Genomic DNA, 26,390 nt, shown 5'->3' on the forward strand with positions numbered 1-26,390 from the left:
AGTGTAGTCCAAAAAGAGTGAGCCAGGTTGGGAAACCCTGGCGTAGGCACTTTGGGCAAAAGTCGTGGCTTAGTGTTAGAACATCTGCTTTGAAAATAAGAGATCAGCAGCCAAAATAAGGCTTCAACTTCTGAGCCCCTCCGAGCCAAAGGCAGAAAGTCCAGCCAGCAGCCAAACGAAGCCTCAAGCGGTGGTTCCCACAGCGCAGCAACCTGGCAAAGGGGATACAGCAAGGAAAACCACCGTCACCTCTCCGCTGGGAAGCGCTGAGCAAAGGCGAGTCCCCAGGCAACGCAGCCGATTTGATGGGCACAAGGCATGCAAGCTCCACCCCCCAGTCGTTCTTAAGACTCCTTATTGGGTGAGCAACGCAGCCAAGCAACCCAGTTGGAGCCTCCCTCCTTCCTGGCTGGCAGGGAGGAAGGGAGAGGAGCTGCTTCCTTGGAAACCTGGGAAATTTAAGGGACATCATCAATAAGGGACAGCAGTGGGACACGGCGCTGGGATAAGGGACTTTCCTGCCGAATAAGGGACGGTTGACAGCTATGTGCCAGTCAGATTAGACAGTACTGAAGTACGTGGACCAATGGACTGGTTTGCTCTAAGGCTGCTTCCTGTGTGTCTATTAAACCATCCCTTTTTCAGAATCTGGCATCTTGGTATATTTTTAGGGGGCGAGCCGCGAATCAGGGGTGTTGCGACTGCAGTGCAGGCAGGAACAGGACCCAAATTCATTCCACAGCAGCATATTTAATAAATAAATAGAAATAAAAAGAAATCCCCAGGCAGGGCTGGAAAAGTCTCCCGCTGAACTCCTGCAGATCCAATGCTGCCCAGTGTTGACAATATGAGCTCAACGGACCCAGCTCCCAGTGTTGCTATTCGCTGAGAGACTAGCTCATTGTATGAGGCGGTTGAAACGCTTGCAAGTCTATGATCCCAGGGGGACAGCTGTGGCTCAGTGGTTAGAGCATTTTCCTGGCCTGCAGAAGGTCCTGGGTTCAATCCTTCCAATCCTGCGAGACTCTTTTCCGCCACAGCTCCAGGATCGCGGCGTTTTCCGCCGCCTTCTCACAACAACCCTGTGAGGTAGGTGAAAGCGGGAGACCGTCACCAGAGTCCAGGGTCACCCAGTGGCTGGCGGGGGAGGATTCGAACCCATGGCTCAAAGTCGGAAGAGTTCAGACGTTCTTTCCCCCTCGACTTGCAAGGAGGGAAAGCAAGGCTTGGGTTATATTGCAAAGAAGAAGAAAAAGTCTGCTGGATCGGGGCTGTAATGTACTGAGTTGAATAGGATCCAAAATGCAGCAGTCTGATTCGTCCTAGAACAATAGGATCCAGAATGCAACAGTCTGATTGGTCCTAGAACAATAAGATCCAGAATGCAGCAGTCTGATTGGTCCTAGAACAATAGGATCCAGAATGCAACAGTCTAATTGGTCCTAGAACAATAGGATTCAGAAAGCAGCAGTCTGATTGGTCCCAGAACAATAGGATCCAGAATGCAACAGTCTGATTGGTCCTAGAACAAAAGGATCTAGAATGCAGCATTCTGATTGGTCCTAGAACAATAGGATTCAGAATGCAGCCGTCTGATTGGTCCTAGAACAATAGGATCCATAATGCAGCAGTCTGATTGGTCTGCAGGAGCCACCCAATCCAGCTTCAGGTGGAAGTGAATCCGCAACCTGATTGGCCTTCACCAGAATCCCGGAATTAGCCAATCACATGGGGCTCATTGTGTAAATAATGTATATAAAGCAGACATTCTGGGGAACTTCCAATCCTCACTACTCTGAGCTGAATAAAGAGCACGAAATCCACACTCGACTCAGAGTATATTTCAGGGGCCCAGCCAGCCCAGCACCCTGTGGCCAGCCTGCCGGAAACCCGGAAGTGGGATCTGAGTGCGAGAACAACTCTCCCCGCCTGCGGCTTCCAGCAACGGGCCTTCAGAAGCATCGCTTGACCGTGGAGTAAGAGTGTGGCCGTTGTGATAGCCGTCCCCTCCACAGATTTGTCCAGAGGAAGAAAAGGATGGAGTTTGACTGTCCGGGATCTTAAATCTCCCTGGTTTTCTCTCCATCCGGAGTTACCCCGAACTCAGTCGTCTTTCAGTTCGAACCTGGGGAAGGGGCGCCCTTGGGTGCTACCGGCTGGATCCAGCCTGAGCCTCAGGGCGTTGCGGATGACGATTTTCTCCAGCAGGAGGGCGCCAACGAACCAGAAGAGGCAATACTCCAGGGTGATGAGGCCCATGAAGTTGTACCGGTAGTGGCTGTAGTCCCAGGGGCAGGCGTTGAAGCATTGCAGCGCATAACCGGTGGAGAACTCCCAGAGGTAGATGCACAGGGTGTAGATGGCGCAGCGAGTCACCAGGAAGCTGCGGCCCTTGAGCAGGACGTAGAGGCGCTCGAGGGCCAGGCCGCAGGTCCCGTAGATGAAAAGGGCCCACACGCTGGTCACCCCCTGGAACTTCCAGTCCCGGTCCACCACAAAGGACCAGGCGGCTGTGAACATCACTTCCGAGAAGTAGCCGTGGATGGCGTAGATGTACCAGCGCCAGAAGCGGCTTAGCGGCTCACCGGGGCTCCCCATGGCTGGGGACCTGCGTGGGATAGATGGGGAATAGGGGTGCATTTGTGAATAATAATAATAATAACAATAATAATAATTTTGTTATTTATACTCCGCCCATCTGGCTGGGTTTCCCCAGCCACTCTAGGCGGCTTTAAGGTAAAGGTAAAGGGACCCCTGACCATTAGGTGCAGTCGTAGCCGACTCTGGGGTTGCGGCGCTCATCTTGCTTTATTGGCCGAGGTAGCCGGCGTACAGCTTCTGGGTCATGTGGCCAGCATGACTAAGCCGCTTCTGGCGAACCAGAGCAACACACGGAAACGCCGTTTACCTTCCTGCCGGAGCGGTACCTATTTATCTATTTGCACTTTGGAACAACTGATTGGTTCAGAATTGGGAAAGGAGTATGACAAGGCTGTATATTGTCCCCCTGCTTATTTAACTTATATGCAGAATTCATCATGCGAAAGGCTGGGCTGGATGAATCCCCAGCCGGAATTAAGATTGGCGGAAGAAATATCAACAACCTCAGATATGCAGATGACACAACCTTGATGGCAGAAAGTGGGGAGGAATTAAAGAACCTTTTAATGAGGGTGAAAGAGGAGAGCGCAAAATATGGTCTGAAGCTCAACATCAAAAAAACCAAGATCATGGCCACTGGTCCCATCACCTCCTGGCAAATAGAAGGGGAAGAAAGGGAGGCAGTGAGAGATTTTACTTTCTTGGGCTCCATGATCACTGCAGATGGTGACAGCAATCACGAAATTAAAAGATACCTGCTTCTTGGGAGAAAGGCGATGACAAACATAGACAGCATCTTAAAAAATAGAGACATCACCTTGCCAACAAAGGTCCGTATGTTAAAGCTATGGTACTCCCAGTAGTGATGTATGGAAGTGAGAGCTGGACCATAAAGAAGGCTGATCGTCAAAGAATGGATGCTTTTGAATTCTGGTGCTGGAGGAGACTCTTGAGAGTCCCGTGGACTGCAAGAAGATCAAACCTCTCCATTCTGAAGGAAATCAGCCCTGAGTGCTCACTGGAAGGACAGATCCTGAAGCTGAGGCTCCAAGACTTTGGCCACCTCATGAGAAGACTCCCTGGAAAAGACCCTGATGCTGGGAAAGATGGAGGGCACAAGGAGAAGGGGGCGACAGAGGACGAGATGGTGGGACAGTGTTCTCGAAGCTACCAGCATGAGTTTGACCAAACTGCGGGAGGCAGTGGAAGACAGGAGTGCCTGGCGTGCTCTGGTCCAGGGGGTCACGAAGAGTCGGACACGACTAAACGACTAAACAACAACAACATGATATGTAAAATGAACCATGGAAAGAGAAGGAGGGAAGTCATTGATATCTTAAGGATGTAAAAATGAGTACAGTGGGACCTTCGCTGTCAAACGTAATCCGTTCCGGGAGTTCGAAAACCAAGGCGCAGCTTCCGGTTTTCTGCAAGAGCTTCCTGCACTCAATTGGAAGTTGCGTCGGACGTTCAGCTTCCAAAAAAACGTTCACAAACCGGAACACTCACTTCCGGGTTTGTGGCATTCGGGAACCAATTTGTTCAGGAGCCAAGCCGTTCGACAACCAAGGTACCACTGTACACGGTTCCATCCTTTTTTCAGATATCGTGATATTTCTGTATATTGCAACGTTTAGCTGGTGATCTGGTTGAAAACCAAATATCTCCCAGCCCTAGTTAGAAACCCGTCCTTTTAGTCTCTCTCCCATCCAAACAGGAGCAAAAGGAGTTCCTTACCACTGATTCGCTGCGGCAGATTTCTGCTTTGCTCAAGTAGATGGCCGGATGGAGGCAAATTCCCTGGACCTCTTCTCAGCTCTGGAAGAGGCAGTGTCATCCAGTGGTTGGAGCAGGGTGGAATAAATCCTGAATCTAGCTCTGGGGAGAGAGGAGTCTTTATTAGGCTGGTGTCGTGTGCCAGAGAACAAGTCCGACTCGCTGTTTTTCTGGTTGACTCACTTCCTTTTGCCAAAGCCCAATCAAGTCCTCTGATTCTACCTTTCCAGGCTGGCGTAATTAAAAGAATCACAGGAAGAGCCGTTGCCTTGCAGCCTTTTAATCACTGGATGAACCACCACCCCAATAAAGCAGAAATCCAGGTCAAAGGATGTGACTTCTTCTAAGCTAGGGATGGGTCAACCTTTTGAACCCTGAAGGAGAGCCTTTCAGGCAGGGCAGAACAAAGGAAGGGAGGTATGACCCAAAAGCTGCATTTCCGACACGCAAAAATCAGATCTGTGGTTTCCAAACACTTCCCTCTCCATAGACCACTTTTGAAAGCTCCCGAGGGTCTTGGCAGACCGCTTAATCCTAGAACCATGAGTAGAGTTAGAAGGGACCCTGAGGGTCATCTAGACCAACCCGCTTCAATGCAGGAATCTCAACTGAAACATCCATGACAGATGGCCGTCCAAACCTCCCCACCTTCCAGGAAGGAGAGCCCACCACCTTCCACCCCACAGCCAAACACCCCTTCCCATCAGAAAGTCATTCCTGATGTTCAGCTGGAATCTCCTTCCTTCTAACTTGAAGCCACGGGTTCGAGTCCTACCCTCCAGAGCAGGAGGAACCACCTTGCTCCCTCTTCCATGCGGCAACCCCATCACATATCAGAAGCAGACTCCTCGTTCCAGGCGAAACCTACCCAGCTCCTTCAACCGTTCCTCATCAGGCTTGATGATTTCACCACTGCCCGTCGCAGCCACCGCAAAGCGGGTTGGTCTGGATGACCCTGGGAACCCCTTCCAACTCTTGTGCTCGGATCCTGCTTGTGAGAACAGGGTGCTGAACTAGATGGGCCAGTGGTCTGATCCAGCACCTTCTTCCGGTCTTATGAGAGGCCTTGGGGTCCACATTTGGCCAAGATCCGCCCCTTCTTCTCTCTCCTCCCTGGGTGCTTCCAACGTAGGTGTGAAGTCACCCTGCCTTCTTCAATTGCAATTCACTGCCTGGCATTTTATTTCTGCTCTGTAGGTTTTTCCAGCAGCCGTTGGAGATTCCCTGGGGCTCCCAGGTTGGCACCTTGCTCTGCTTTTGGAGCTCTCCGATGCCAGGCTTGGTAAACAAACTGCAGCGTCTCTGCCAGCGGGGAAGATTTCCTAGAGAACATCTCATTCTCCCCTGCTAATTAGACTCCGCCGGGTCTCGGTGGATTACGATTTCAGCTCTTGGAGCCACAAAAGGTGGGGTCTCCAGTTCAAGGCTATGGTTTGCGAGACGTCTCAGCCGGAGAGATGAAATCCAGGGGAAATAATTATACAGTGGCACCTTGGTTCTCAAACGCCTTGGTACTCGGACATTGCAAACCTGGAAGTACGTGTTCCATTTTGCGAACTTTTTTCGGAAGCCGAGCATGCTCTGTTTTGAGTGTCACGCTTCCGATTTGAGTTTTACGCTGAGGTCTGTCTGTTTTTGCTATTTAATTTGGCATTTTTGTGGCTCTTTTTCTTTTTGTGACTGTATATAGCTGTCAACTTTTCCCTTTTCTTGCGAGGAATCCTATTCGGAATAAGGGGATTTCTCTTTAAAAAAGGGAAACATTGACAGCTCTGCGACTGTGTGGAACCCGGTTCAGCTAATGATTGATTGATTGTGCGACCGCAATACATTATTGCTTTCATTTTATGGATCGATGGTCTCATTAGATAGCAAAATCCACGTTCAATTGCTCTTTTAGGGGTTGTTTTTAAAAGCCAGGAACGGATCGATCCGTTTTGCATTGCTTTCCATGGGTTTTGGAACGCTTTGGTTTTGGAACGGACTTCCAGAACGGATTAAGTTTGAGAACCAAGGTACCGCTGTATAGATATTGCAACACAGCACCCCAATCTCAGGGCAGTGAGAGATTCCACCGGTCCCGAGCAGAAGGGAATTAAGATGGCGTATTTAAGGATATATGGCATGGAGAACAGGAACGGCTATGCCCTCACACCCCTCCGAGTGTCCCTGTTTTCCAGGGACAGTCCCGGATTTAAAGAAGCTGTCCCGGTTTCTGATTTGATTCCGGAATGTCCCGCTTTTCCTTAGGATGTCCCTGTTTTCATCAAATAAATGTTGGAGGGTATGTTCTCTACCTCCACAAAGTCGCTGGAAACCGTGGGCTGATGCCAAAGTCCCTTCTGATGTTCTTATGTTAACTTATGGAACTCCCTTCCACAGGAGGCTGAGATGCCTAGGTGGCTTTATGTTTTATGGTAAGTTTAATTGTGATTTTTTTTTAAAAAAAAGAAATACCAATAAGCTAAAACCATTCAGGCTACCAATCAACTTTCAGCATCTATGCTGCAAAAAGACCCAGGACATTTAGAATAAAATGAACAAATATATTCTTCAAGTGTACAGTGGTACCTCTGGTTACATACTTAATTCATTCCAGAGGTCCATTCTTGCCCTGACAGCTCAGCTGGTGCAGCATGAGACTCTTAATCTCACGGGCGTGGATTCGAGTCCTGTGTTGCGCAAATGTTCACTGCACTTCAGGGAGTTGGGCTGGATGAGTCTCCTGCTCCCTTCCAACTCTGCAATTCTACAACAAACTTCATGGATTTGGCTCAGGGGTTGGCAACGTGCAGCCCATGGGCTGGAAGTGACCCAGAGGCCATTTAACTGGCCCACAAGCCGCTCCAGAACCGAGCCGCCCGCTCGGCGAATCCTGGTGCGCTGCGCTAAACCGGTGCAGTGCGGCACGGGGGCTCTCTTCCACAGCTCTGGAAATCACCTTTGTGCAAGCGCAGATGTTGGAAATCACGTCTGCGCTTGTCCGCGGTGCGGAAATCACTTCTGCGCATGCCCAGACGCTGAAAATTGCTTCTGCGCTGGCATGACACCTATGAGTGTCCATAAATTTCCATCTAGCATATATTCAACAAAAAAAGCAGCAACAATTTGTTGTTGACAAGGACAGCTGGACATAGAAAGGGTCCCGTTACCTTCAGTAGCTGAGGGCCTTATCAAACCTCAATCCGGCCCTGATCGTGCTTTAAATGTATGGTGAGAATATGGTGTGAACCCACTATACAGAAGAGTGGAAGAAGTATATGAATTATTTGAAGAGCAACTGCAATCAACAAATTACGCTAGCAGGACTACAAGAAGTTTTGTAAGGAGAAATGTACGAAGTGTTACAAAGTAGGAAAAGATAGAGACATTGGTTATGAGTTTGAAATGTGATAGGGAAGATAAGAAATGCATACTAAGAGATTAGATCGGGAAATTTTCAGACTGGACTGATAGAAGTCAAAAAAACTGAATAAGATGTAAAAGTATGTTTAATTACTGTTGAAAATGATATGTGAAAAAACTAATAAAAATTTATATATATATATATATATATAAAGAATTTAAGCCACTGGTCCAGGCACCAGTTCCTCATTCTGCAGGTTGCATCCTAAGTCCTCTCTCGGCCCCCTTCCGAAAATCAGCAGGGGGGGGGGGGGAAGAGAGGCAGGGAAGTAGGGGATGGACACAGAGGTGGGAACTGTCATGAGGTGCAACCCAAATATCGTGTGACTCTTTACCCAAGATGCCAGTCAAGGCTGCCTCGCACGGGCCCCCTAGTCCTCTCCCAGGAAATGTTGCCGGCTGCAATTCAGTAGACAAAGCTCATTTTCCTTCCGCATTTTGACATAGCCATAGCGATGTGGCAATTCTCGTTGCGTTTGCGCAGGCAGCCCAAGATGCTGACTCACTGCATCCCAGAGTTGGGTGTGTGGGGTGTGACCAGGGTCGATCGACCCACCTTGCCATACTGGACTACCCTACAGGGCTGTTGTACTGCGAGTGCGGCTTTCTCCTGATTGAAATGCAGAGTGTTTGAGGATCGGGACATTTGCAGGGAAACCAAAATGTTTGTTTACAAAGCTACTGTACTACCAATCTTACTGTATGCTTGTGAAATATGGACCACTTATAAACGCTGAAATATGGACCACTTATAAACGCCATCTCCAACTCCTTGAAAGATTCCATCAATGGTGTCTCTGGAAAATTTTACACATCACTTGAGAAGACAGGCGAACAAATGCCAGTGTACTGGAATAAGCAAAGATCACCAGTGTCGAAGCAATGATTCTTCAGCATCAACTTCGTTGGACTGGTCATGTTATGCAGATGCCTGAGGATCGTCTTCCAAAGCAACTACTCTATTCCCAAGTTAAAAATGGTAAGCGTAATGCTGGTGGTCAACAAAAGAGGTTCAAAGACTGTCTCAAGGCAAATCTTTAAAAATGTAGTATAAACACCAACAATTGGGAAACACTGGCCTGTGAGCACTCCAGTTGGAGAACAGCCTTGACCAAAGGTGTCGTGGGCTTTGAAGACACTCGAACTCAGGACGCAAGGGAGAAACGTGCTGCTGCTTCTTCTGCAATCCCTTGTAGCCGAGTAAGACTGTCTTCCATAAACACGGTTTTAACAATGAGTCCGTAAGTGACTGTGGAGGCCAATTCTAGATCCACACATCCTTCCACAGTGGGGACACTGGTTTCCGGGCAGGAGTTGATCCCGGTGTGGATTTGCCAAGCGTGCCTTCCTCTTAATAATAATAATAATAATTTATTATTTGTACCCCCCCATCTGGCTGGGTTTCCCCAGCCACTCTGGGCGGCTTCCAACAAAGATTGAAAACACATTAAAGTGTCACACATTAAAAACTTCCCTGAACAGGGCTGCCCTCAGATGTCTTCTAAATGTCAGGTAGTTGTTTATTTCTTTGACATCTGATGGGAGGGCGTTCCACAGGGTGGGCGCCACTACCGTTTCTCCCTTGCGTCCTGAGTTCGAGTGTCTTCAAAGCCCATGATAGCTTTGGTCAAGGCTGTTCTCCAACTGGAGCGCTCGCAGGCCAGTGTTTCCCAGTTGTCGGTGCTTTTACTACATTTTTTTTTTAGATTTGATGGTGTTTCCTGCTTGGCAGGGGGTTGGACTTGATGGCCCTTGTGGTCTCTTCCAACTCTATGATTCTATGATTTGCCTTGAGACAGTCTTTAAACCTCTTTTGTTGACCACCAGCATTACGCTTTCCATTTTTAAAGAAACGTGCTAAGAGGAAGGCACACTTGGCAAACCGACACCGTGATCAACTCCCGCCTGGAAACCAATGTCCCCACTGTGGAAGGACGTGTGGATCCAGAATTGGCCTCCACAGTCACTTACGGACTCATTGTTCAAACTGTGTTTATGGAAGACAATCTGACTCAGATATGAGGGATCGCAGAAGAAAAGAAAACGACGAAGTAGAAGAAGAAGAAGAAGAAGAAGAAGAAGAAGAAGAAGAGGAGGAGGAGGAGGAGGAGGAGGAGGAGGAGGAGGAGGAGGAGGAGGAGGAAGAGGAAGAGGAAGAAAGCTTAGTGAATATCTCTTTCTCAAGGATGCATGTATACCTTCAGGGCTGGCTTCACCTGACCTAGCAGCTGCCCTCAGGAGTAGAAACTCAGAATCCCTGGAAGGGACCCCTTGGTCATCTATCCCAACCCACTTTAGCCCAACCTGGGGCTCGAACCCACAGCCCTGGTTTTAAGAGTCTCTTCCGAATGCGCTATCCCTGTTTTAGTGGGGGCTGTTGCACCATCATGAGGGTTTAGGTCAGATTCAGCTGCCCATCTGATCATCCGGGGTAAAGGTAAAGGTAAAGGGACCCCTGACCATTAGGTCCAGTCGTGACCGACTCTGGGGTTGTGGCGCTCATCTCACTTTACTGGCCGAGGGAGCCGGCGTACAGCTTCCAGGTCATGTGCCTAGCATGACTAAGCCGCTTCTGGCGAACCAGAGCAGCGCACGGAAACGCCGTTTACCTTCCCGCCGGAGCAGTTCCTATTTATCTACTTGCACTTTGACGTGCTTTCGAAGTTCTAGGTTGGCAGGAGCAGGGACTCAGCAACAGGAGTTCACTCAGTCGCGGGGATTCGAACCGCCAACCTTCTAATCAGCAAGTCCTAGGCTCTGTGGTTTAACCCACAGCGCCACCCGCGTCCCTGATCATCCGGGATAGGGATGGGCAAATTACTTTGGGGATATTGTTCTTAATTATTATTATTAATAATAATAATAATAATTATATATTTATCAGTTGCTTTATTCATGAAAATAACGGGGGGAGGGGGTAGAAGGAACGAAGCCTGTTTTCTCCTTCGTTTTCTCCCTGGCAAACAGGCAGGTGGTAGCGAATGATAAGGAACCGAAGTCGCAGAAGTCATTGGCGATAAGGGCAGGTTCAGCGACCTAGTGAAGCCCACAGAGGATTCCGTAACAAGCAGCCCACGTGATCAATATACAAATCAACAACCATCTGACTTTTAGAAGACATCTGAAGGCAGCCCTGTTTAGGGAAGTTTTTAATGTCTGATGTTTCCTCGTGTTTTTAATATTCTGTTGGGAGCCGCCCAGAGTGGCTGGGGAAACCTAGCCAGATGGTCAGGGTAGAAATAATAAAATTGTCATTGTTATTGTTATTCGTAGGATGGAGTGACTCCCTTATGAGGAAATACAGTCATACCTCATGTTATGTCTGCTTCATGTTACGTTCTTTCAGGTTACGTCCCGCGGCGACCCGGAAGTACTGGAAAGGGTTACTTCCAGGTTTCGCCGCTCGCGCATGTGCAGAAGCGCAAAACTGTGTCACGCGCATGCGCGGAAGCGGCGAATCGCAATCCGTGTGTGCGCAGACGCGCCACTGCGGGTTGCGTTCTTTTCATGTTGCGAATGGGCCTCCAGAACGGATCCAGAGGTACCACTGTAGTTTGCAGAGTTTGGGACTTTATAAATTCATAGTGAGAAGAAACCAGAGGCCTTTCTCCTGGGCATGGTCGGCCAATTGGTGCCAAAGAAGGATAGAACTTTCTTTATGTATGCAGCAACAGCAGCAAGAATACTTATCGCAAAGTATTGGAAGACACAAGATCTACCCACCCGGGAAGAATGGCAGATGAAGGTGATGGACTACATGGAACTGGCGGAAATGACTGGTAGAATCCGAGACCAGGGAGAAGAGTCGGTGGAAGAAGATTGGAAGAAATTTAAAGATTATCTACAGAAACATTGTAAAATTAAGGAATGTTAGAAGGATGTTGGAATGAAGTTATGTGGTTTTAGCAGAAATGTTATAAATGTTTAGGAAAAAACAGACTGTTAATTGGTGAAAGGAGGGAAAGTAAAGTTACATTATATTAAGATAAATTACAGGACAAAAATTGGAAAAGATGGAAAGGATTTGCTGAAATAGTTAACTGAACTAGAATACAAAAAAGGGAGGTGTGAGGAGGTCAAGGAAACAAGCAAATGAAAGATAAGTTATAGGAAGGTTTGATGTGTTTTTTAATTGTTTCTATTTTTCTGTTCTTTCCCCCCCTTTTTTTCTTTTTCTTTTTCTTCTTTTTCCTTATTGTGATGTGCTGTTTTGTTTTTGTTTAATATGGTGTTTTTACTTTTTCTTTTTGTAACTTTAAAAACTTTAATAAATATTATTTTCAAAAAAAAGAGAGAAAGCGGTGGGCATTCAACAACGCTGAGTGTTGGAAGTTTCATAGACTTTGTAGAGTCAGAAAGGGACCCCTGAGCATCATCTAGTCCAACCCCGCTGCGATTCAGGAATACGCAGCTGTCCCATACGGGATCGAACCTGCAACCTTGGTGTTCTCAGCACCGTGCTCTAACCAACCGGACTACCCACTGCCCTATCAGGACAGAGAAAAGGAAGCCTTTTTCACACAGCACAGGGTTAGACTATGGAACTCCCTCCCACAAGAGACATGGATGGCCGCCAACTTGGACGGTTTTCAAACAGGATTGGAGAAAATTGTGGAGGAGGAGAGGGCAGTCGGCCAGGATTTCTCTGTTCTGCCTCCACAGTCGGAGGCAGCAGTGCTTCTGGATCCCAGCTGCTGGAAAAAGCAGGAGGGGAGAGTTGGTCTTGTGTTCGAATCCTGCTTGTTGGTTTCCCTTTGAAGCATCTAGGCGGCCACTGTGAGAACAGGAGGCTGGACTAGAGGGCCCCCTCTGGCCTGATCTGTACCTTCTCAAGGAAACAGTGTGGTTCAGTGGTTAGAGCGCTAGACTAGGACCTTGGAGACCAGGGTTCTAATAATAAGAAGAATATAATAAATTTTATTTATACCCTGCCCTCCCCAGCCAAGACCGGGCTCAGGGTGGCTAACACCAGGTATAAAAACAATTGGTTGAAATACAACTTAAAAAACAAGATTAAAATACAACATGAAAATGCAGCCTCATTTCAGTAGAAACTCCAATCAAAAACTTTTTGGGGATGAAAACGTCAAGTCTTTACCAAGGCCAACTATCCAGACTGGTCCTACGTGGGCCAGAAAAAAGCCAGGGAAGTCCCCAAATAGGAGTTCCATCACAGAAGGAAAAAGGAAAGAGGGGAAGGGGATCAAGTTGATTCCAAGCCAAAGGCCAGGCAGAACAGCTCTTACAGGCCCTGCGGAAAGAAATCAGATCCTGCAGGGCCCTGGTCTCATGAGACAGAGCGTTCCACCAGACTGGGGCCAGTGTTGAAAAGGCCCTGCCTCTGGTTGAGGCTAATCTGACTTCCTTAGGGCTGGGACCTCTAGGGTGTTGCTAAATGACCACAAAACTCCCGGGGATGACCTAGAGAGCCAAAAGCCACTTCCTCTCAGCCTAACCTACCTCGCAGGACTGTTGTAGGGATTAAATAAGAAGCGGAAGAACCACCATTTACGCCAGCTTGAGCGTAAGAGAGAAAGGAGGGATAGAAATTCAGCAAGTCGGTCAAGGTGTCTTGCCCGCAGGCTCATCAAAACCTGGAGCCAGCACCATAAAAATGTGTGTGTCGGGCGATGGGAAAAATAAAGTGTGTATGTTATTTTTAGTGGGAGGGGGGTGGAAAACCCGTTCGGAAAGATCTTAAGCGCCTCCTCCGCCCCTGTGGATTCACTGCCTAAGGCCGCTTTACATTTTCCTTTCAAAAAGAAAACAAAGTAAATTTGTCATGTGCTTTTGTGCAAAGTTTAGTTTGACAGCTCTCTTAACTTTGCAAGGAGGTTGCTTCACCTCTCGGGCCCTGGCTCAGTGTTGCAAACCGGCTGGGTGTGTTCCAACAGGTAGGAGGAAAACTATTTAGTTCGGTGGTTGCTATCCTCCCTTTGAACCCTTTTGCGCAGGGGAAACTGCAGCCATGGGAAACGGAATCTGGAAATATTCAAATATTCCATCCATTCGGTGCTTTTGAAGCATTCCTCTCTTTTTAAAAAATCATTGTGGGTTTGGGGAGGGTCAGGCTGGATGATTCCCAGAGCGCCATTCAAATCTTGAGGTCCTGTACCCCGGGAAGGGCTAGAGTCTAACAGACGGAGTTGTCTAACTGGCCAGACAAGTTTCTTTGCAAGACACTGACCTAAGTTGGCCATTTCATTGTCTTCATCAGGATCCCGTTCTTGCAAAAGCTGCCAGAATGATGCGTGGGCCTTCCTTCCACCCCCTCACCTATCTGCTAGGCAGGAGAACAACAGCCAGAGTGTTATCTGTGTGCTGAGCTAGAAAGAGGCTGGAAGCTGGAGACACAGAGACCTGCTTGCTCTGTTTGGATCTGAATGGAGAAGCAAGTTCTTCTGGGATCCGACACTGTGAGCCTCTCCATAATATGTGCAGGTTATATATATATACATGGGACGTGGGTGGCGCTGTGGGTAAAACCTCAGTGCCTAGGACTTGCCGATCGTATGGTCAGCGGTTCGAATCCCCGCAGCAGGGTGAGCTCCCGTCTTTTGGTCCCAGCTCCTGCCCACCTAGCAGTTCGAAAGCACCCCTAAGTGCAAGTAGATAAATAGGGACCGCTTTCTAGCGGGAAGGTAAACGGCGTTTCCATGTGCTGCGCTGGTGCCGGCTTGCCAGAGCAGCTTCATCATGCTGGCCACGTGACCCGGAAGTGTCTCCGGACAGCGCTGGCCCCTGGCCTCTTAAGTGAGATGGGCACACAACCCTAGAGTCGGACACGACTGGCCCGTACGGGCAGGGGTACCTTTACCTTTTTATATATATATACAGTGGATGCTCAGGTTGCGAATGTGATCTATGTGGAATGCGTGTTTGCAACCTGGAGCGTTCACAATACGCAGCGGCGCATCTGCACACGCGCAGGTTGCGATTCGGTGCTTCTGCGCATGTGCAAAGCGTGATTTAGCACTTCTGCGCATGTGTGACCGCCGAAACCCAGAGGTAACCCATTCCGGTACTTCCGGCGGGTCCGTAACCCGAAAAAACGCAACCTGAAGCGTGTGTAACCCGAGGTACAGTGGTCCGTTGGTTCTCAAACTCCTTGGGACTCAAACAACTTGGAACCCAAACACTGCAAACCTGGAAGTAAGTGTTCCAGTTTGCAAACTTTTTTTGGAAGCCGAACGTGCTCCGTTTTGAGTGTTACGCTTCCGAAGTGAGTGTTACACTGTTTTTGCTACTTATTTTACATTTTTGTTTATGTGGCTCCTTTTTGTTTTGTTTTTGTGACTGTGTGGAACCTGGTTCAGCTACCAATTGATTGATTGTGTGACAGCAGTTCATCGTTTATTGCTTTCATTTTGTGTTTCAGTGGTCTCGTCAGATAGCAAAATTCATGTTAAATTGCTGCTTTAGGGGTTGTTTTTAAAAAGTCTGGATTGATCTGTTTTGCATTGCTTTCCAGGGGAAAGTGCGCTTTGTTTTTGGAACGGGCTTCCGGAACACATTAAGTTTGAGAACCAAGGTACCACTGTACAGTGGATGCTCAGTTTGCGAACGTGATCCATGCGGGAAGCACATGCACAATCCGCAGAGGCGCATCTGTGCATGCGCGAGTTGCGATTCAGTGCTTCTGCGCATGCGCAAAGTGCGATTTAGCGCTTCTGCACATGCACGACACCTGTAACCCGAGGTATGACTGTATGTGCAAATGAAATCATACATCCCAAAGACAACACAGTCTCTGTTGACCTTCATTCCATGGATAAATGCCCGGAAACCGTGGAGTTAGAAATGGTTTAATTGCCCAGGAAAGTGCAGGGCAACAGCCATTTCTGTGTGTGAATACACAGCCCGCCTGAAAGCCGCCTTAGAAGCAAGGGAGAGGGGGGACTGGTAGGGAGGCCAACAGTAGATGGCGCTAGAGGCAATGGCAATAAGAGACACTCCAAGACTGGTTGTAAGTAAGCAGGTGGAGACTGGCGGAGAGCTGCAGCTGCCCATTTCGCCCTCACAGATAGGACTCCACTGCTTAGAAGTCAGACAGCTGAGCGGATCAACTGCCTCTGTTTCTGCCCCCCCCCAAAAAACCCCACTCCTCAAGCCAAATCCTAGACAGGCCCTCTCATAATGGGAGGCCAGATGACTGGAGGAAGCACAGGTGATTCCCAGCCACTGGGATTCAGAGGCACATTCACACAAGCATCTGCAGAGTCCTTCTAGACCAGTGCAGGATTTATGTTTAAGCTAAACAAGCTATAGCTTAGGGCCCCACTCTCTTGGAGGCCCCCAAAAAATGTAAAGGGAAAAAACCTGGATGTACATTTCCAAAATATAAGATAAAAAACAAATAAAATAGAACCTACATCCAGCAACCGTGTTTGGTGTTGTGTAGGCTCCTATGATGTAAGTCATGGGCCCCGCCTGCTAGCCTGCTCCCTCAAATATCACGGGTTTGCTCCTTTCTATATATAGGGTACCTGCATTCTGCATGGACTGGTTGCACGGCAAATGGTTTTAGATACCTATTAAGGTAAAAGGACCCCTGACCATTAGGTCCAGTCACGGACAACTCTGGGGTTGCGGCGCTCATCTTGCTTTACTGGCCAAGGGAGCCGGCGTACAGCTTCCAGGTCATGTGGCCAGCAGGACTAAGCCGCTTCTGGCGAACCAGAGCAGCGCACGGAAACACCGTTTACCTTCCCGCCGGAGCAGTACCTATTTATCTACTTGCACTTTGACGTGCTTTCGAACTGCTAGGTTGGCAGGAGCAGGGACCCAGCAACGGGAGCTCACCCCGTTGCTGGGATTCGAACCACCAACCTTCTGATCGGCAAGTGCTAGGCTCTGTGGTTTAACCCACAGCACCACCCATGTCAGATACCTATTAGGTCCATCAATTTCCATATAGCATCTATTCAACACAAAAAACAGCGGCAATTTGTTGTTGGCAAAGGACAGCTGGACATATAAAGGGCCCCATTACCTTCAGTAGCTTAAACCTAAATCCAGCCCTGTTCCAGACCAGCAAGAGGCATTGTTAGAGGTCAAGGTTGCCCGGTCCAGCCAGGCAAAATTCCAGGGGTTGGTCTGAAGAGCGTTTTCGGGCACTGATTGAGTGGCCGTAGATCCACATGGCTAATTGATCGGCGGAGGCTTATCTGTGACAGTGGATCATAGAATCGTAGAATTCTAGAGTGGGAAGGGACTCCAAAGGCCATCTAGTCCAACCCCCTGCAATGTGAGAATCTCAACTAAAGCGTCCAGGATAGATGGACATCCAGCCTCTGCTCAGAAACCCCCAAGGAAGGAGAGTCCACCAAGAATGGCAGATGAAGTTGATGGACTATATGGAATTGGCAGAAATGACTGGCAGAATCCGAGACCAGGGTGAAGAGTCGGTGGAAGAAGATTGGAAAAAATTTAAAGATTATTTACAGAAACATTGTAAAAATTAATGAGCTTTAGAAAAATGGTGGAATGAAGTTATATGGCTTTGGCAGAAATGTTATAAGGAACTAGGTACAGATAGATTGTTAATGTATGAAAGGGAAAAATCAGGTTAGAATATGTTAAGATTAATTATAGGACAGAAAATAGATGAAGATGGAAAGGAATTGCTGAAATAGTTAATTGAAGTGGAATACAAAAAGGGAGGCGTGAGGAAGTCAATGAAACAAGTGAATGAAAGCTAAGATTGAAAATATTGGAAGTGTTTTTAATTGTTTTTGTTTTGCTTTATTAATTTAATGTGTCATGTAGTGTTTTTGTTTTTGTATTTTATTTTATTATATTGTTATGTTTAATTCTCATTTTTTTCTTTTTGTATTTTTTTAACTCTTAATAAATATTATTTTTTTTAAAAAAGGAGAGTCCACCATCTCCCGAGGGAGACTCTGTCGAACAGCTCTTGCTGTCCGAAAGTTCTTCCTGATGTTGAGCTGGAATCTCCTTCCTTGTAACTTGAAGCCACAGGTTCGAGTCCTACCCTCCAGAGCAGGAGAAAACAAGCTTTGCTCCATCTTCCATGTGACAGCCCTTAAAGTATTTGAAGATGGCTATCATCTCCCCGCTCTGATTCTCCAGGATAAACATACCCAGCTCCCTCAACTGTTCCTTCTAAGGCTTGGTTTCCAGAACCTTGATCAATGGTAGGCAACCTAAGGCCCGTGAGCCGGATGTGGCCCAATCACCTTCTCAATCCAGCCCATGGATTCTACTCATTTACATGAGTAGAATGTGTCCTTTTATTTAAAATACATCTCTGGGTTATTTGTGGGGCACAGGAATTCATTCATTTTTTCCTTCAAAATATAGTCCGGCCCCCCACAAGGTCTGAGGGACGGTGGACCAGCCCACAGCTGGAAAAGTTTGCTGACCCCTTTCCTTGATCGTCTTGGCTGCCTTCCTCTGCACACATTCCAATTTGTCAATTTCCTTTTTAAACCGGGGAGCCCAGAACCGGACACAGGACTCCCAAGTGTGGTCTGACCAAGTTAGAAGAAACAAAATAAAAAAAATTCCTTCCAGTAGCACCTTAAAGACCAACTAAGTTAGTTCTTAGTTGGTTCACAGGATAAGAAGTATAGGGAAGTCATAGTCCTACTCTCTTCTAACTTGAGTTACAGATAGGTAGCCGTGTTGGTCTGCCATAGTCAAAACAAAATAAAAAAATTCCTTCCAGTAGCACCTTAAAGACCAACTAAGTTAGTTCTTGGTATGAGCTTTCGTGTGCATGCACACTTCTTCAGATACACTGGTTGTAGTATTATTGTGGGTATTATTGTTGACTTAACACGGACACTGGCACCAGAGCCTGCAATAAACCCAGGTGCCAACTTTGCTGCCACATACACGCGGACAACACCATTACTGGCCCCAACAACATCACACATACCATCTCGGGACTATTTAATTGCTCATCGTCTAACATTGTGTATGCCATCAAATGCCAACAGTGTCCTTCAGCTCTCTATATTGGACAAACAGGCCAGACCTTACGCCAAAGAATAAACGGACATAAATCTGACATCAGGAATCACAAGACAGAGAAACCAGTAGGAGAACACTTCAATCTCCCAGGACATTCTATACAAGATCTCAAAGTAGCTGTTTTACTACAAAGGAATTTCAGAAATAGACTGGAAAGAGAAGCTGCTGAATTGCAACTTATTACCAAACTTAAAACCATGGAGAGACCTGGTCTGAACAAAGACCTTGGATTCTTATCTCATTATACATGACAAAGCCATTTTTCACCTTCTCACCCCTTGCTTTTTCCTGTAAGACCTATTGCAGTCGTTAAGAGTCGTCAACAGGCTCATCACAGCTATCTGCCAATCACCCATTCCCACCACCCTTCTGAGTAATACCCCTCCCCACCTTCTCACTATATAGAAGGGTCTGGTGACTTCTGTTTCAGTGTATCTGAAGAAGTGTGCATGCACACGAAAGCTCATACCAAGAACTAACTTGGTTGGTCTTTAAGGTGCTACTGGAAGGATTTTTTTTATTTTGTTTTGACTATGGCAGACCAACACGGCTACCTATCTGTAACTCAAGTTAGAAGAGAGTAGGACTATGACTTCCCTATACTTCTTATCCTGTGAACCGCCCAGAGATATCTGGGGATAGGGCGGTACAGTGGTACCTCAGGTTACAGACGCTTCAGGTTACAGACTCTGCTAACCCAGAAATAATACCTCGGGTTAAGAACTTGGCTTCAGGATGAGAACAGAAATCGCGCTGCAGCAGGAAGCCCCATTAGCTAAAGTGGTGCTTCAGGTTAAGAACAGTTTCAGGTTAAGAACGGACCTCCAGAACGAATTAAGTTCTTAACCCGAGGTACCACTGTATATAAATCCAATTAATAATAATAATAATACTTCTGAAGCAGCCTAGAATAAAAAGGTAAAGGTAAAGGGACACCTGACCATTAGGTCCAATTGTGGCCGACTCTGGGGTTGCGGCGCTCATCTTGCTTTATTGGCTGAGGGAGCCAGCATACAGCTTCCAGGTCATGTGGCCAGCAGGACTAAGCCGCTTCTGGCAAACCAGAGCAGCACACGGAAACGCCGTTTACCTTCCCGCCGGAGCGGTACCTATTTATCTACTTGCACTTTGACGTGCTTTTGAACTGGTAGGTTGGCAGGAGCAGGGACTGAGCAACGGGAGCTCACCCCGTCGTGGGGATTCGAACCGCCGACCTTCTGATCGGCAAGTCCTAGGCTCTGTGGTTTAACCCACAGCGCCACCCACGTCCCCCCAGCCTAGAATAGCATTGGCCTTTTTTGCTGCTGCATCACACTGTTGACTCCTGTTCAACTTGTGGTCCACAAAGACCCCCAGATCCTTTTCGCATGTGCTACTGGCAAGCCAGATATCCCCCATCTCATATTTGTGCACCTGGTTCTTCCTGCCTAAGTGCAGAAACCTGAAATTCAAGGCGCTTCTCACACGCAAAGACAAATCGACGGACGGCTGGCATTCCAGCTGTTTCCACTCACCTGTCCTGGGATAGTCCTACCCCAAAACACAGACAGCTTCCCAGCTCACCCAAGCAAAGTTGTGCTTGATACAACTTACCTGGTGCCCTCAGCTGGTCTTGGCATTCACTGTGGGGTCAGTGTGTGTGTGTGTGTGTATGTGCAGGAACTCTGCCAGGAAGTGTCCGGCGCAGGAGACAATGGCGAGAGCTGGGAGGCTTGCCTGTAAGCAGTGCTCCTTTTTCCTGCTTGGACGCAAGACTTGATTGTCAAGTGTGTGGGCCGATCCACTAGTCCAGGAGAAAGGAGATGTTTGTCAACTTTGTTCAGGTGAAGAGAGAGCAGTTTTGGGCTTGCAACAGAGGAGGAGCCTGCAAGGAGACGTCACAGCCTCCTTGCTCAACAGGACCATGGGGCGGCCAAAGACATTTGCCAAGAAGGGTGGAGCAGCGACTGACAAGGACCGAGGACAGCACAGGTCTCGGATCTGCACCTTTCAACCTGGGATTCCCAGGTGGGAAAGGCTAGCTTACCTTTCTCGCTCTGACCTAGTGATCCATGCGATGGTCACCTCCAGACATGATTACTGTAACTCACTCTACGTGGAGCCTAGGACTTGCCAATCAGAAGGTCGGCGGTTCGAATCCCCGTGACGGGGTGGGCTCCCGTTGCTCGGTCCCTGCTCCTGCCCACCTAGCAGTTCAAAAGCACGTCAAAGTGCAAGTAGATAAATAGGTACCACTCCGGCAGCAAGGTAAACAGTGTTTCCGTGCGCTGCTCTGGTTCGCCAGAAGCGGCTTAGTCCTGCTCGCCACATGACCAGGAAGCTGTATGTTGGCTCTCTCAGCCAATAAAGCGAGATGAGCGCCGCAACCCCAGAGTCGGCCATGACTGGACCTAATGGTCAGGGGTCCCTTTACCTTTTACTAGCTTCCGGGTCATGTGGCCAGCATGACTAAGCCGCTTCTGGCGAACCAGAGCAGTGCACGGAAACGCCGTTTATCTTCCCGCCGGAGCGGTACCTATTGATCTACTTGCACTTTGACGTGCTTTCAAACTGCTAGGTTGGCAGGAGCAGGGACTGAGCAACGGGAGCTCACCCTGTCGCGGGGATTCGGTCTGCTGACCTTCTGATCGGCAAGTCCTAGGCTCTGTGGTTTAACCCACAGTGCCACCCGCGTACCACGACCCGGAAACCATCTGCGGACAAATGCCGGCTCCCTCGGCCAGTAAAGCCAGATGAGTGCCACAACCCCAGAGTCGGCCACGACTGGACCTAATGGTCAGGGGTCCCTTTACCTTTAATGAAAGAAGGCAATCAAGACTTGAGTGGCTCAGTGCTTGGGAGACCAGCTCCATTCAAAGCATCCTCTCTCTGAACTGTTTCCATTCCTGCTGGTTGCTACTTTGTAAGATTGCAAATAGATACCCAGGATTCCTGGTTTTCCTCTTCCCTCCCCATCCCAGTTTCCTTTCGGACTGCATTTTTCAGAATGTGAGCCTGTGTTCTTTTGATTGCCTGCATGAAAGTCACGTTGCAAACCTCTTTGGCTGAGAAGCACGGAAGAAACGCCTTGAATCAGCCTTTGTCAAACTGTTGCCCTCCAGATGTTCGGAGCTGGGCTGATGGGAGTCTTAATCGAAAACATCTGGAGAGCATCAGGTTAGCAAAGGCTGCCTTAACTAGACAAATAAGGTAATAACCAAATAATAAATGGAAATAAATCATTGGAAGCGGGTTATTGGATTTGTTTTGCTTTTGCTTTACTGTGCATTTTATGTTTCCAATTTGTACTTTTACGTTGTGAACTGTCCTTTGATCCTCGGATGAAGGGCAGAATAAAAATTTAATCAATCAATCAATAATAATCCTTTCTCATTCAGAAATGTGCTCCAAATCTCGCATCCCACCACTAAGAAATGTTTGCTCTTTCGCTCCTGCTTCAAATAAAGTTTTTGGCTCAAGGCTCCAGTTCAATTAAATGAACACGCAATATGTTATTTAAGCATTAATGCCAGAGCAGCAGCCTGCCCTGGCATTTATCCACCCACACGGCTCCAGAAAACAGATCAGAACTTTTGCCCCCATTTTACAGAGGAGGAAAACCGAGGCAGGAAGCAACTAAACAGTTTGCTACAGCTGCAGCCCAAAATATCTGGAGGGCAGAAGATTAGCAAAGAGGGCGGATTCGGAATTAAATTTGTTCTTATAAAACATGCAAGATGCTGTTTTAATCAACTGGGATCACAGAGATCTTATGTTGAGGAATTGTTTGTGAATGTGCGAGTGCACACACGAAATTCACCTCAGAAAGGAGATTGCAGAGTTGGAAAGGGGTCAGGAAAGGGCGACTAAAATGATCGAGGGGCGGAGCGAATCGCTTATGAAGAAAGAGTCCAGCAAGAGGCGACAGGTTAGGAATTTTAAAAATTATGCACGGCATTGAGAAATCGGGTAGGGAAAATTTCTTCTCCCTCTCTCAAAGAATAATTGAATTGCAGGGTGAGAAGGGGTTCCAAGGGTCATCTAGCCCAACCCCGGGTTGCGAGGAGCTTCCTGGTGGGATTTGAACCCTGCTCTCTCCCAGGTCTCGGTCTAACAGCTACACCACACTGTCTCCATTGATTCCTATGGGTCTACTCAGAGTAAGATGAGGTCAGCTGCCCCCGCGTTAAGCCTCCCAGGTCTTACGCCAGCTTTCTAACCGCTACACCACACTGCCTTCGCTTTGCACGCTCACGAGCTGCCTATTTGCTCCTTGCTTCCCACACCCTCAGAAAATGCAGCCCTAACCCCTCGCTTTCGGAGGGACCCGCTGCTGCCATCTGTGCCCGGCGTGCAAAGAGAGCGGATTTGCATTAAATTTCTTCTTTTTCTTATTTTTTGCGCGCTCGCTCTGTTATCCTATCCCGCTTCCCTGCCTTGCACGCTTCCCGTGAGAAAAAACCACACACACCTTCCTTCCTGCGGGAAACACCCTTTCCCCCCGGCTGCAGGTCTCATCTCTTGCCCGCTACACGCAACTTCGCATTCGCACGAGCGCGGGCGTACACGTGTCTGCCGCCCATTTGGCCCCCCCGCGCGCACACACACGTCCCGCAGATGCTGCAGCTGCTGCTGCTCACCTGAGCCCAGGTGTGTCAGGCTGCGCTCCGGGGATCCGGCTCCGCCACCCCTCCGTCTCCCAGCTGTTCGCGAAGCTCCTCTCACCTGCCGCGCCGCGGGCCCTTTAAGGGGCGGTCCGCGCCCCTCTCGTGACGTCATGGCGCGCGTGCGTCGCCGTACCTGGCCCGGCGCCACCTTTGGAGTGGCAGGTGAGGGCGCTTTCGCCCAAAGGGATCTCTAAAGGTCATCCAGCCTGACCCCGCGGCAATGCAGCCATCTCCTTTATTATTATTATTATTATTATTATTATTATTATTATTATTATTATTATTATTATTATTATTTATAAACTTTATTTAGAATTGAACAATAACAAAGGGGGGAAAACACAGTAATTGCTACATCAATTCATTCCAATTAACCACTTTTAACAATATATAAATAGTAATAGAAAAATCACACAGCATCATCTTTAAGTTACTGAAGTTTCCATAATACACTTTTTATCTCTTTCTCAAAGAGAGGAAGACCAAGAAAGGGGGCACAAAAAAGAAAAAAAGAAGAGGAAGAATAAGAGAGAAAGGGAAAAGAAAAGGAAAAGAAAAGAAAAAAAACACATTTGGCTTCCGATTAGACTCATTGTGTTATTATTTCTACTACTTTTTCACACACAGTTCCAAATTATTCTATTGCTTTCTTTGTTTTCGTCAGATATCAAAAGACATTATATTTGTTTTTTTACAAGGATCATTCTATTTCTGCCAGGAGACATTTGTTATTGTAATGTTTTCCCAGATTCGCTTGAAAGATTTTCCATTCTTTCTGTACTTTCTGTTTTGGGTAACCTCTAATTCCCCCTGTCCTCATGGCCATCTGTAGATATACTGTCATTTGGACCTGCCACTCATTTATCGTAGGTGTTTGGTCACTTTTCCAGTTTCTTAAAATTAAGATCCTGGCTACTACTGCTGTGTACATAAAAAGTGGTCTCATTTCTTTTTTGATTTCTGGTGACATTATTCCCAGGAGGAAGGTTTCAGGTTTTTTCTTAAATGAAAACTGAAATAGTTTCTTAAATTCCTTATAGATGTTATTCCGAAATTCTTTAATGGCTGTGCATTATCAAAACAAATCGAAATCGTGAAAAATAAAGATTAAAAAAAAAACCCCAAAAAAAGACAAAACAGAAAACCGAAAAAGAAAAAAACACAAAACACACATTTTTCCAATACACAGAATCATTTCAGGAGTACAAACCATATTTTAAATAATCTGTACGCAAAATTCCTAGAAAGAATTGACTTCCGTCTTTAAACTTTTCTACTTTCCCCATTCTTTCTGATCCTCTATACCGGTTTGTGTCCCTTATTTATATCCTTTTGACTTCCATCTACCTCTTTCGCGGTATCTATATTTCTCTTGGTTTTTTGTAGTCTGTATTCAATGGTTGAGCGCAAAATATGGTCTGAAGCTCAACATAAAAAAAACGAAGATCATGGCCACTGGTCCCATCACCTCCTGGCAAATAGAAGGAGAAGAAAGGAAGGTAGTGAGAGATTTTACTTTCTTGGGCTCCATGATCACTGCAAATGGTGACAGCAGCCACAAAATTAAAAGACGCCTGCTTCTTGGGAGGAAAGCATTGACAAACCTAGACAGCATCTTGAGAAGTAGAGACATCACCTTGCCAACAAAGGTCTATATAGTTAAAGCCATGGTTTTCCCAGTAGTGATGTATGGAAGTGAGAGCTGGACCATAAAGAAGGCTGATCGCTGAAGAATTGATGCTTTTGAATTCTGCTGCTGGAGGAGACTCTTGAGAGTCCCATGGACTGCAAGAAGATCCAACCTCTCCATTCTGAAGGAAATCAGCCCTGAGTGCTCACTGGAAGGACAGATCCTGAAGTTGAGGCTCCAAGACTTTGGCCACCTCATGAGAAGAGAAGACTCTCTGGAAAAGACCCTGATGTTGGGAAAGATGGAGGGCGCAAGGAGAAGGGGACGACAGAGGATGAGATGGTGGGACACTGTTCTCGAAGCTACGAATATGAGTTTGACCAAACTGCGGGAGGCAGTGGAAGACAGGAGTGCCTGGCGTGCTCTGGTCCAGGGGGTCACGAAGAGGCGGACACGACTAAACAACTAGACAACAACAAATTCAATGGTTATGATAAATGAACTTTCCCTTATGTCTGCGAACTGGGATTTCTTTAAAAATTATCTGATGAAACAGGGTTCCAACAAGAACGCTTGGTTGTGCCTTGATTAAGTTCACCGACGTAAGGGGAAAATTTTCCCTGCTTCTTTGATCTTTCCCTCCAAAATTAAGCAACGAGGACAGGGCGGAATCCTAATCTCTGCAATACAGATTAGTATAATCCCTGCAATATTGTATTTGGAATTGCACAACTCACCTGTGCTAATAAGTTGTTTGATCAGGGCTTCTCAAACCTGGTACGCTTGACTTTTGTTTGCATAGAGATGGGTTTTTAACGTCTTAATTAGCTGTGGCCTATTCACATTTATGTCCTTTTAAATGTGTGGTTTTTTTGAGGAGCGTATTATTTTTGTTTTGTTCTTGTTCCTCTAATCCTGACACATTTTGTGCTCGGCTGCTCCCTAAAATATCCCTGGTTTGCTCCTTTCTATACCGTATGTTTTGCTCTATAAGACTCACTTTTCCCCTCCTAAAAAGTAAGGGGAAATGTGTCTGCGTCTTATGGAGTGAATGCGGGCTGCGCAGCTATCCCAGAAGCCAGAACAGCAAGAGGGATTGCTGCTTTCACTGTGCAGCGATCCCTCTTGCTGTTCTGGCTTCTGAGCTTCAGAATATTTTTTTTCTTGCTTTCCTCCTCCAAAAACTAGGTGCGTCTTGTGGTCTGGTGCGTCTTATAGAGCGAAAAATACGGTATATAGGGTGCCGACATTCTGCATGAACTGGTTGCATGCAAACATATGCAAATGGCTTGAGATACCTGTGCATAGCTGTCAATTTACAGATTTGAAAACAA

At 47.3% G+C, this 26,390-nt stretch overlaps 1 protein-coding gene and 1 pseudogene across 3 annotated transcripts in view; both read right to left on the reverse strand.

The window, feature by feature from the left end:
* LOC309376195 (transmembrane protein 229b-like) overlaps positions 1-20,884 on the reverse strand; it is a 35,741-nt gene extending 14,857 nt beyond the window's left edge. The window contains exon 1 of the mRNA XM_081922455.1: positions 20,374-20,884. Coding sequence (XP_081778581.1) covers positions 20,374-20,399 — 26 coding nt within the window. The 5' untranslated portion in view covers positions 20,400-20,884. The remainder of the gene's footprint in view (positions 1-20,373) is intronic.
* On the reverse strand, positions 731-23,515 carry LOC309376198 (transmembrane protein 229B pseudogene; annotated as a pseudogene). Of its 2 annotated transcripts, XR_014173321.1 has the most exons (3): positions 23,400-23,515; positions 4,339-4,479; positions 731-2,608 (listed from the first exon to the last, which is right to left on the reverse strand). The product of XR_014173321.1 is annotated as a transmembrane protein 229B pseudogene (transcript). The 2 variants fall into 2 exon arrangements; XR_014173322.1 differs by lacking the exon at positions 4,339-4,479 and having other exon boundaries at positions 23,400-23,479.
* Positions 23,516-26,390: the final 2,875 nt, after the last annotated feature.

This window comes from Podarcis melisellensis (genome assembly GCF_964234715.1).
Source record: "Podarcis melisellensis genome assembly, chromosome: 8".
NCBI lineage: Eukaryota > Metazoa > Chordata > Lepidosauria > Squamata > Lacertidae > Podarcis > Podarcis melisellensis.